Raw genomic sequence first — 13,161 nt, forward strand, 5'->3', positions numbered from 1 at the left:
AGTCCCTAATTCCCAGGAGGCTTCCGTGGCTACCTGCAAGCTCTCCAGGATCCAAGCAGCCACTAAGGTGCACACCAAGGGACTGTGGATGTGCTCCCAAAGAGTCCCATTGTGAGAAAGGGTGAGTCCGGATGTTGTGAACCCATCTCAAGCCCAGAAACAGGGAGCTAGTGGAAGTTTCCTGAAAAAGTGAGAAGTGCTGCTAACTGGGAACTTTTCCTCTAGATAAAAAATAATGATAATAAAGGAGTATTAAAAACTTAGACTAGTACAATAATAATAAATTGGCCAGGAACTTTAATGGATCTTTGAATGGTCCTTGCATCTTTGACATGGTTATTGTGTCTGTTCCTCTCACATACAAACACATTGTTAAGAATTAAGGCACACAGGGCTGAGAGATTTCACTAACTTCACACCTTGTTTAGCAGTGGACTGAAGACTTGAACTTATAGGGGATGGTAACAAATCACAGGATTTAACCATGATGATATGCTGAAAAAGCTGGATGGCAATGTTCTTCCAGTAATCTAGATCGACATTTAGGTGTCTTCATAACTTGTTCTCATATTTTAGATTACTAGTATGTTATTTACAATACTGGCTATGACAAGTTTCCCTTTATGTGCAACTATTTATTTTGTATGCCAGTAAAAATTATGCATAAAGCTTCTGAGATCTTAATAAATGTAGATACTCTGAAAAAAAAATATAGATACGCTGATTGTAACACAGTACAATAGGAACCTGGCTCAAGACCAAGTTGGACTTAATGACTGCAAGATTCACTCAGTATTAGTATGGTAGCAGAGAATTCTGTTTTTAAATAGGAAAAAAACAGAGTGGTACCTGTCACTATAGCATTGAATTATTTCATACGATGCTCCAAAGAATGGTAGATAAAATACCAATTATACCAAGGCTGCAGGCTACAAGGTTAAGGTACAAAAGTTAACTGCCTTCAAGATACCAGAAATGAACAAGTGAATTGAAAATTAAAAACTAAAACCATTTACATTAGACCAAAACAAGAAGTTCCATCATAGCATTATGGCAATACTTCATCTGTGATGAAGACACAGCATCAATAGATTTTCAACCACAGGTTCAAAGTCAATAATAAAGTAACCTCATTAAGAAATCTAAAAGGGGGTGCCTGGGTGGCTTAGTCGATTAAGCGTCTGACTTTCGCTTAGGTCATGATCTCGCGGTTGGTGGGTTCGAGCCCCCCGTGGGGCGCTGTGCTGACTGCCAGCTCAGAGCCTGGAGCCTATTTCAGAGTCTGTATCTCCCTCTCTCTCTGACCCTCCCCTGCTCACGCTGTCTCTCTCTCTCTTCTAGGAATAAATAAAAATATTAAAAAAAAAATCTAAAAGAACAGGGATGCCTGGGTGGCTCAGTCAGTTGAGCATCTGACTTTGGCTGAGGTCATGATCTCACAGTTTGTGAGTCTCACGTGGGGCTCTGTGCTGATATCTGTGCTGATAGCTTAGACCCTGGAGCCAATCTCAGATTGTGGGTCTCCCTCTCTCTCTGCCCCTCCCCCACTCACATTCTGTCTCTCTCAAAAATAAATTATTTTTAAAAATTAAAAAAAATCCAAAGAATAAAAAGATTGTATAAACTTAAGGGGTTTCCACAGATGTCCCTGATCCTTTGACACCCATCATCTCGTGAATTTTAAATCATTTTGAGTTTTAATTTACCTGCAGAGTATAACATTTGATTTGATTAATCTTGAAGAACTAAGCTTTGTTCTCATTATTAGGAATTCTGACATGTACACAATACATTGTGGAACCTGCTTAAGCAATTTACCACCTAATTATATTTGTAGGATTTTCTCCAACATGAAATCTTTGGTAAATCCTGAGATCAAGCCATGTCATGAGGGTCGTGCTGTAATTCTTTTATAAAATTTCTTCACAGTATACATTCCCTTATGACTCCAAAGGTGAGAACACTTAATAAAAGTCTTATCACACACTCTATATCTTCACTCTATGTATATTCTGATGTCTACTGAGGCTTGAATACTGCTTAAAGGACTTGCCACATTCATGACATTTGTAAGGTATCTCTCCAGTATGAATTCTTTGGTGAACTGTAAGGCTTGAATTCTGACTAAAAGCCTTGCCACATACATTGCATTTGTAAGGTTTCTCTCCAGCATGAATTCTCTTATGTTGTGTAAGGTTTGAACTCCCAGTGAAGGACTTTCCACATTGATTACATTTGTAAGGTTTCTCTCCAGTGTGAATTCTCTCATGACTCCAAAGGTGTGAACGAGTGGTAAAATCCTTACCACATTGATTACATTTGTAAGGTTTCTCTCCAGAATGGATTCTTTTATGTTGAGCAAGATTTGAACACTGAGAAAAGGCTTTGCCACACACATTGCATTTGTAAGGCTTCTCTCCAGTATGAATTCGTTCATGACGCCAAAGGTGGGAACGTATCATAAAATGCTTACTACATACATTACATTTATATGGTTTCTCTCCAGTATGAATTCTCTGATGCCTTGTAAGGTTTGAGAACCTGTTAAAGGCTTTGCCACACTCATTACATTTGTAAGGTCTTTGCTCAGAATGAATTCTTTGATGATTAGCTAAGGTTGAACAATGGCTAAAAGCCTCCCCGCACTCATTACATTTGTAAGGTTTCTCTCTACTGGGGATTTCCTCATATTGTGTCAGTAATGAAGGATGCATAAGAACATTCCCATATTTATTAACAATGTTGGTTTTGACCCTAGAAGCAACTCTTTGAGGTGGTGAAACTGAGGGTGTTTTGGTAGACTTCTCAGCTTGATTACTTTCGTAAACTTCCTCTTGAGTTTGAAATCTCTGCAGTTCAGCCAGATGTGAATGAAAGCTTAATCCATGCCTATTGTCCAAGCAGTTCTTATACTTGTTTCCTGAATGGCCTATCTTGTAGTTTAGTTCCTGGTTCATCATATCATGTTTGTAACATGGAGATGTACTTCTTATGGAAACACTGTGCTTTACAGGGAAATTATTCCAGGATTTAGGATGTTGTTGGTCTTCTCTACAGGTGAGATTTTTACAATAAGATGTAGTTATTCCTTCATATTTTTTTTCTTCATAAATCCACTGAGTCTCAAGTTTGTTCACATCTTGTTGGACTTTATTCAAATCAAAGTCATGACTTATGTCTCTTTCAAAAGTAAACACTTGGAATAATTCTCCATTATTAACGTAGTCTCTTGGTGATAATTCTTTGCCCACATATCTAGTAGCAATATCTGTAAAATATAAATAATTGTAGGCTTCTTATTAACCAGAGTTTGAAGATGGATCTTTACAATGAAAAGTATTACACCAAAAGTAAAACTCACAACTGACAGACAGAGTTATCAACTATGGTGTGCAAATGTATAGAAACATAAAAAACATAAAATTCTTCAGTAAAGAAAGGATGATTTCATGTGGTTTAAATTATTTTCAGGGAAACCTGTTTTGCAATGCTCTGTGGTCAAAAGTTCCAACTCCAGTGGGGTGCCTGGGTGGCTGAGTTAGTAAAGCAGCAGACTTCAAGTCAGGTCATGATCTCATGACTCATGGGTTCGAGCCCTGCGTCGAGCTCTTTGCTGACAGCTTGGAGCCTGAAGCCTGCTGGGGATTCTGTGTGTCTCTTTCTGTCCCTCCCCGATTCGCACTGTGTCTCTTCTCAAGAATAAACATTAAAGGGGCGCCTGGGTGGCTCAGTTGGTTGGGTGGCCAACTTCGGCTCAGGTCATGATCCCATAGTTGGTGAGTTCGAGCCCCACGTCAGGCTCTGTGCTGACAGCTCAGAGCCTGGATCCTGCTTCGCATTCTGTGTCTCCCTCTCTCTGTCCTTCCCCTACTCACACTGTGTCTCTCTGTCTCTCAAAAAATGAATAAATGTTAAAATAAAAAAAAAAGAATAAACATTAAAAAAAAAGTTTTCAGTGCCCTGAAATAATGGAATTTCTGTAGGCACCCTAAAGCTTACAGAACCTCACAAGAGGGATAAAGGTGAATCATATTTGAAAAAATGTACATACTAAAGCTAACTGAATACTTATTGTACACTATTAAGACCACATTTTGAAGATAATAAAACATTATTCTGAATACTTCCTCCAAAAATATATTCGTGCAAATAAGCATACCACAATGTTAATGATTAGTGCGCTGAGGTTATATACCATAATATACTTAAAAATTAATTATGTGTTAATCATGCATGTTGAGAGAAACATACAGCAGCAATCACAAGAGACATAAAAAAACCCTAGGAAGGGAGAATATTATGATCTCCAAAGTTTCAGCATATTCAAAATATCCTGTTTTAACAAGAAGGTACAAAGGAGGCAACACAACAATAAAATCACAACTTATACAGAAAAATAAATAACAACAAATCTTGGCCCTAAAAAGCCCAAACTTTGGAATTATTAAACAAGCACTTTAAATCAACTATTTAAGCTAAAGGAAATGATGGACAAATAATTAAAAAGAAATCCAGAAAACTGTGTTTAAATAAACAGAGAATATCAATACAGAGATAGAACATGGAAGATGAAAGCAAACACATTCTCAAGTTTAAATGTAAAATACTCAAAATATAAAATACACAAAATGAAAAACTTCACAGAGAAGTTCAATAGCAGATTTCATGAGGTAGAAGTAAGATTCAGCAAACTGGTAGGGAAATCCATTGAAATCACCTTGTCTATGGGGCACCTGGGTGGCTCAGTCGGTTAAGTGTCTGACTTCAGCTCAGGTTATGATCTCACAGTTCATGGGTTCGAGCCCCGCGTTGGGCTCTGTGCTGACAGCTCAGAGCCTGGAGCCTGTCTTCGGATTCTGTGTCTCCCTCTGTCTCTGACCCTCCCCTGTTCATGCTGTCTCTCTCAATCTCTCAAAAATAAGTAAAACATTAAAAAAAAAAAAAAGAAAGAGATCACCTTGTCTGAGCAGCACAAAGGAAAGAAGGAATACAAATGAACAGAGTCTAATAGTTCTGCCAGACAACATCATGGGGACCAATATATGAACAATGGGGGTCCCAAAAAGAAAGAGAGGGAGGCAAAGGAATATGGAGAAAATAATGGTAGACAATTTCCTAACTGTTAAAAGACATGAAAATCTACTAATCTAAAAACTCAGTGAACACACAATTATAAAAAATTCAGAGATGCACACTGCAACAATTCATGATCACTACTAAAAAGAGAATCTTGAAAGCAGGAAGTGAGAAGTGTCATATAGGAAGCACACACAATAACTTCCAGAGCTGATTGTTCAGCCAAACCATGAAGTCAAGAGACCATGGGATAACATATTTAAACTGTTGCCAAAGACAACAAAAACAAAAACCTATCCATCAATTCAATCTCCAGAAACACTGTCCTTTGAAAATAAGGGAGAAATTAAGGCTTAATACAGAAACAAAAGGTGAGGAAGTTCCTTATAACTAAAACAGCACTACACGGAATTAAAAAATGGCACATCTTAATTTATTCTCTGAGGCAAACATTATTCTGATACCAAACAAAGACATCACAAGAAAACTACAGAAAAATCCCTTATTAATAAAGATGTGTAAAAGTCTTCAGCAAAACACCAGCCAACTAAACAGAAAGCATATTAAAATCACAAAACATTAAGTAAAAGGGACTTACTCCAAGAATTCAATGGTAGAAAGTTCAACATATAAACATCTATCATTGTAATAATCCACAATAGAACAAAGACAAAAGGAAAAAAAAAACCCTATTTAATGACCTCATTAAATATAGTGTATGCAGAATATTTGAAATATTCTAGAACTCTTAAATGACAAAACACTCAGCATACTCAGAAGAGAAGTGACCTTTCTCACTCTTTAAAGATTATTTATGAAAATCTACAGCTAATATTCTAGAAGAAACAGGGCAGATTTACCCTAAGATAAGAAATAAGACATGAATATCCACTTTCATTGCTGGTATCTAACACTACTCTGCAAGTTCTAGCCAGCACAATAAAACAAGAAAAAAGGAAATCAAGCACAGATAATGGAAGAGAAAAAGGAAAATTATCTCTGTGTGAAGATGACACAGACAAATCGATATAATATACATAAACATATATATACATATATATTTACATACCCCCCAACATACATAAACACATACAACCTGCTAATGTTCAAAAAGATGTCAGGAAAGTTGCAGGATACAGTACCAACACTCACTTGTGTTTTATACACTATAATGAAGAATCTGAAAAGGAAATTTTTAAATTTTAACCAAGGAGGTGAAAGATCTGTAGACTGAAAACTGTAAAACACTGCTGAGAAAAAAATAAACACATAAATAAATGGAGACATTTATATTAAAAAAAAAAAAGTAATATTGACCAAAGTGGTCTGGAGATTCTACATAGAAATGTCAAAATTCCAAAAACCATTTTTAAAGAGGTAAAAAACATGGGGCAGGTTGGGTGGCTTAGTGGGTTAAGCATCTGACTTCAGCTCAGGTTATGATCTCATGGTTCATGAATTCGAGTCCCACATCGGGCTCGCTGCTGTCAGTGTGGAGCCCACTTTGGATTCTCTCCCCTCCCAACAAAAAAATAAACAAACATAAAAAACAATTTTTTTTAAGTGCAAAACATGATACAATACATACAAAAATGCAAAGGGCTGTGAAGAGTCCAGACAAAATATAAAACCTACAGAACAGATAAACAGAGACAGATGCAGACTAGTAGTTTCTGGGACTGGGGACAGAGGAAAATGGGGAGAAACTGCTTAATGGGTAAACGGGAGTGATGGAAATGTGCAACTAGGCAGAGAGGGTAGTTGAACAACCTGTAAATGCGCTAAATTGCTCGCTCGAAAATGGTTAACTTTATGTTATGTGAATTCTACTTTAATTAGAAGTTCTTTCTAAACTAGCTAACAACTGAAGTTATTAATTTCACAAGAGATTAAAAAATTTGAAACTAAGTCTATTTATATAATGTAAAAATAAAAGTGTCTCTTAGGCTGGCTTCCTCTAATACCCTGAAGTTCTATCACTGGATCTATCATACATGAAACATATATGAGGTGAGGGATGCTTTCACCAAATGTATTAAAAAGCATATAATTATCATGAATAAATAAAAATAACATGGACTTGCCCAAAATTAATAAACCCTGACTTCACAAAATTATCAGGAGACTATAGATAACCTTAAGGATCACATGACCAAAACAACAAGGAATAACTTCTAATAAAGGTGGCAGTAGCAATTAACAGCAGAAACAATATTTGCCAGTTCCAGATCAATACAAGAGGTTGTCTGTGCAGAGATACCAACAACATTAATGGTGGGACAACCCCAGGACACTGGTATGTGGGTCAATAAGAACAACGTGAACCTTAAGAGTTCAGGTTAATTCGAAGATGGGAAACAAAATAGTCATCATGGGTTAACTGAAAAATGGGATTTCCAGAATCCTAAAAATGTTGTAGAAATCTGTGCCATAAGTAACGGTAATAAAGTACATGAAAGAAATTGGTGATGTTGCTATAAAGTAAAATTAGATATTTAACTATTAGTTCTGTATACTCAGAGCTACACAGTGAATCTATACATAGAGATGATCAAAATAAAACATTTGAACTAAAATTAAAAAATATAAAATTCACATAAAATCCAACAAGTTATCTTTAGACAAATTAAAATATACTATAGAAAAATGATGATATCTTATATAACTGTTTATGGATGAATTTCTTATAATTCTAGAACTAACAGTCATTTTATAACAAAACTATATTCTCAAGATATCAAATATTCCCAATTTTAATATCCAAATTCATTCAAAAGAGAAAAGTACTTATTTTTTTAATGTTTATTTATTTTGAAAGCAAGAGAGAGCAAGTTTGAGGAAAGGAGAGGCAGAGAAAGAGAGAATTCCAAGCAGGCTCCATACTGTCAGTGCAGAGGCCAATGTGGGGATTGATCTAGGGAACTGTGAGATCATGACATCAGTTGAAACCAAGAGCCAGATGCTTAATCAACTGGGCCACTGAGGAGCTCCAAGAAAGGCATTTATTAATAATGGGTTATAATGTCAAGCAAAACTCACGGAGACAAGATAACTATGATTTAATTTTCCCCATTGTAGAGGTTGTATAGGTTTTGGGAAAAGGCATGCTCAGCCATAACCCTTAATGCTCACCAAGGAAATCTTGTAAAATATATGAAACAACATTCATCAGTGATTAAGCAGTCCCACAAATTGCAGGTATAAAACAAAGAGCACTAATTTGTTGAAGAAGGAACAAGGGCATACACATGGAATGAGCACTGTTGTACGAACAAGTTTGGTCACCAGTCTCAAAGATAGGGTCATGAAGGCAGACCATGATCTCACTAGAATAACTTCCTGTATTTCTTCACGCCAAATCAAAGGTGATAACTCTTAGTGAACTCGATCACCACAACAACAGTGCCCCCGAGAGACACTTTCATAACACTCCAAAAACCGGAAGTCCTGGAGCCCTAAGCCAGGCTCTCATGTAATACTTGATGACAGCATCCTGGAACATGCTGATCACTCTACTCAGGTGCTTTGGAGGCACAACTCCACTTAGCAGAAGGGTGCTGTGACATCTAAATATAAGTGTCCTCCATCTAGGATGTTCTTTTTAACCAGTAAAACTTTGCATGGGAGAATTCACAACACAAGTTGTCCAGCACCTAAACGGTGGGTTATCACAGCAGAAAATATGAGGATAAAATTTTAGACAGTGAGAAAGTATATTTCAGAACCAACAACATTTCAGAGGCAAACCACATAAATAGGATCCTGAGCATGAAATCGGGGAGAGCCAAGGTTTTCCCATATTCCCAGACTAAGGAAGACCTGCAAGACAGAGACGAAGAAGATAGGAGAGTAAGAAAAGGGGGTTATACTTTGTGGGATGCTGAAACAGGAACTGGGGTCTCTCTACAGACTCTAGGCTGATGCCTGAGATATGGTCCCCAGGAAGGACTGGGGATCAAACAAAGGTCCTCCTTCCTCACTCCCCCCGCCCCGCCCCCACATACACTGTCTTTACAGCACTGCTGTGTAACAATCTCAAAACACCCACTCCATTCCCAGTACACATGCCCCTAGAGGGCGAAAATGGAAATGAAGAAATAGCGGAGGCATGGGGCAGGCAAAGGGCTTGAGACAAACCATGCACCTGCCTCTGGCTCCAGATGCAAAAGAGCAGCTAATGTTCCCATGATGATAGGTCACTGAAGCACATGAAACAGGATACAAGCTGGAGAAGACCCACAGTCAGGACGAAGGGGGCCTCAGCTAAGATCTGTGACTGACTACAGAAGGAGATGCAAGAAGGAAGAATGGCCCTTACATAGAACCCTCCATGTGCTCCCCAGGGTTGAATTAAGGGGCCGTAGGGGCAGAGAACAGCATATCTGGGTCATGATAAAGACTTTGCCCTTGTAACTGCCCGGAACTGCAGTATCACTGAGGGCAGGACCATACACATATGAAGAAGAGAGTGAAGGAGAATAACATCTTCCTTTGAGAGCCCATAAGAGATCAACTCTTCTTTTCCAAACACCTCTCCCATCTGAGGAGACTGTCCCAAACAACATTTCAGGGAGTCAACTGCCATCTGATGCTTACTTGCCTTCTCATCTTTGATGCCTTCCCACCCACCTGAATTTGTCGCTAGTTTTACCTCACTGTTGGCTGTCCAGGGCTCTCCCTTCCTCCACAATGGAGATAATAGTCAGCTCAGAAACAGAGTCTTGCTGACATGGAAACTGGTAGACGATATCCTGCAGCTTCTCCATAAACTAATCCCAGCCCTTTGTCAGCTGAGACCAAGGACATGCAACACAGGCAGGCTATGCAGAGCACTTCACAACTTTGTTCAGTGACCTATTTCTTCCAAATGCTTAAATGCTTCACATATATAGATATCCAGCTCTCTTCCCAGAAGTACTGGCTCAAGAGTCAGGAGTAAGACCAGGCAATCCAACATTCTAAAGTTTTGGCAGAAGGTCTTGTTTCTCCTCAACCTCTAGCACTACCACTAACCTGCATGCAGTGAGCAGATCATCTGAAGAAACAGGGCCATTTCAAACCCAGACACCTCATTATGAAGCTTTTCATTTCTCAATCAGCAGGGCTTCAATCTCAAACAGGGCAGGGACTCTCAAGTGACTCCCAAAAGAAACACAAAGATCCCCTAGGGCAGCTCCCAACCTCTGCAGGGAAACTATCCTCACCCAGGGAGACCAGGTTCCTGTAGGTCTCCAGCATCACGTCCCTGTACAACGCCCTCTGAGCGGGGTCCAGGCACTCCCACTCCTCCTGAGAGAACTCTATGGCCACATCCCTGAAGGTCAACCGTCCCTGAAATGAAAGCACATTTCACCAAGAGGCCATCAGGAGAGCACTTCTTTCACAAAAATGAGAGGAGGAGAGAGGTTTAAGCGTCAGCTAGAAATGAGTAATCAGATATGTACATAAAAGATCATTTTAAGCAAGTCATTTTGCTTTGTCACACTTTTCCATCAGAGAATTTCCATCAGATAAACTACAGAGAATTTTACAATATTGTGCCACATAAAATTCACAAATGAAAAAACTTCAACAAATGGTAGACTATATGCAAGATCTAGATAGTATGTTGTATACACCTTATAACACCTAATTTCTACTTGAGCTAGATCACGAGTAGTGTCTTCAGGGATGACCCAGTCCAAAGTAGCATCAACGAAAGGTGAAAATAAGAAAAATGAGAAGCTGATGACAACAGAATCAACTAGAAGTTCTCAACACTTCTTATATGGTTAAGTATCATTCTACCTGTAGAAGAACAGAGAATCCAATTAAATTAGTAGTTGTTCCCATCATACACAGGACCCAACTCTCACACACATTCTAAGGAATGTGTGTCAGTCAGTCAGGTAATATATGGCAAGGCCTATCCCTAAGCAAGTGGTCAGGCTTTAGCATGGAACCCACAGGGCCTCACAGGGATGTAATGGACACACAGTGAAAGTCTGTTCAGAGAACTTCCTAATGGAGAAAATACGAAACAAGTTCATGGGTGAAACATAAACCTGGATAAAGAGAAATATATTTGCTTGCACAGGCGCATGTGCACACACAGTATTCATACTGCTGTTACCTCATGTAGGTGATGGCACAGAAAAAAATTTAAGGCATGGAAAACATGTCAGACATACTTTCAAAGTTAAAATAAATCTGAAACTTATTTCTGTAATGACACAGTCTTTATACACACCACAGGCTCTTGCTCACATATGTGTGCACACACAACACGTACACTGAAAAAAAATGAAGTCAAATTAACAGTCTCTACATAACATTTTTTATAGGTAACTCTGCATTCTCTATCATTTTTACTCATGTGCATTTCGGCATTTCTAGTACAATAAACACGTACGAATTGCATTAAAGGTAAATAAAATTGTTAATGTTACTCTATTTAGCCTGCTTACAAAAACAACCCTGTGAAGAAAAAAAATGTAAGTAATCACACTCCCAATGTCTGGCTCAAACTTCCAGATCAAGAGTCACTTGATCTACCTACTGAGTCAGCCAGGCAGCTCCCTGCAAAAAGAATACTTAAAAATAGTAACAAGTAATTCAATCTCCATTAAATACATATTCAGTTGAAGTATGAACTGAAGGGGTGCCTGGGTGGCTCAGTCGGTTGAGCTTACAACTTCAGCTCAGGTCATGATCTCGCGGTTCGTGGGTTCGAGCCCCGCGTCGGGCTCTGTGCTGACAACTCAGAGCCTGGAGCCTGTTTCAGATTCTGTGTCTCCCTCTCTCTCTGACCCTCCCCTGCTCATGCTGTCTCTCTCTCAGAAATAAATTAAAAAAAAAAAAAATTAAAAATTAAAAAAAAAAGTATGAACTGGAATTTGTGTGGAGATAGAGGGGGTGAGGGAAGGTCCTGGGGTGAGCGTGAGCAGCATGTCAGGAGGGACACTTCAGAGTGAGATGAGCACGTCCCAGTGGCAGTGGAGGACACAGAGGACAGAACTAGAAACCCACATATGACTTTACCTGAGAAAGAGTCATTCTTGACTCCTGGGCTTTCCTCCTCTGCGCTTCTGTTCCAGGCAAGATGCGTCTTGAGACGTCAACCCTAAATACCAAATATATGCTGGTTAATGCTTAGAGTTAACATACCCCTTTCTGTGCCACAACTGCATGGGAAGGCATGTGGGAGACAGGCCTCATCTGCCCACTGCCACAGGAGGGGTTCAGAACAGTAAACTGCTAGGCAGAGACCTCTTTCTGCAGAACACACTCCCCTTCTCGTGAAGCACACACGCGCGCGCGCGTATTAAACACACACTGCACCAGGAAGGGGTCTGGGCTGCACTAACCCTCCCCTTAAAGTCACAGGCCCCTCCTGATAACACCCCATGTTGAGGACTGACTCCCTCACCTCTCTGGACCAGGGGCTGTTTTCAGTCCTCATTAACGCATGAGCCAGAGCCCTGGTTCCCAATGCTGGACAGAGACTAGAATCCTCTGGGGAATTCTGAACACCACTGAGTCCAGTCCCCATCACCCCAAACACAAGAAGGGAATTCTGTGGAAACTGGACACAAGAGGCATCTGCAAAATACCTCAGTATTCCAACGTAGTCGGGGGCCACCAGCCCAGCACACCTCCCACCTAAGGCTCTGCTCTCCCCGGGGCCCTGTCCCCTGTATCCAGACAGCTGGAGGAAGGAGCAGACAGACCCATGCAGAACAGGCATTACAGGCCAGAGCTGGGGTGGGGGTGAGGCTAGAATTTGACAGGGCAGTGTCTTGTGGGGATGGCCCCACAAGAACGGGATTATCACAACAAAGCCCTGGGGAAGCAAGTTCACCACGTGCATTTAAGGAGTCTCGGACCTCTAGGCAGAGGGACCGCCCTTGGGAAAGCCCTGATGCAGTGCTGACCCTGGCCCCAGGGACAGCAAAGACACCTGTTTGCCTCTATCCAAGGGAGGGGGGAGGAGGACGCAAGCAGGGGATCAGGTCACAGAAGTAGGTCAGGAATAGCTGGCCACGGTCTCAGACACTGTCCTCCCCCAACCCAAGTGAATTCCAGAAACCATGTAGTATTTTCCCC

The 13,161-nt window shown here is 40.0% G+C and overlaps 1 protein-coding gene across 1 annotated transcript in view; it reads right to left on the bottom strand.

Annotated features, from left to right (window-relative positions):
• Positions 1 to 280: 280 nt before the first annotated feature.
• Positions 281 to 13,161, bottom strand: part of LOC144231106 (uncharacterized) — a 43,072-nt gene continuing 30,191 nt past the window's right edge. The window contains 3 exon segments of the mRNA XM_077763496.1: positions 281 to 3,268; positions 10,281 to 10,407; positions 12,097 to 12,178. Coding sequence (XP_077619622.1) covers positions 1,989 to 3,268; positions 10,281 to 10,407; positions 12,097 to 12,178 — 1,489 coding nt within the window. The 3' untranslated portion in view covers positions 281 to 1,988.

This window comes from Crocuta crocuta, unplaced genomic scaffold (assembly GCF_008692635.1).
Source record: "Crocuta crocuta isolate KB4526 unplaced genomic scaffold, BGI_CrCroc_1.0 scaffold104, whole genome shotgun sequence".
NCBI classification, from domain to species: Eukaryota; Metazoa; Chordata; class Mammalia; order Carnivora; family Hyaenidae; genus Crocuta; species Crocuta crocuta.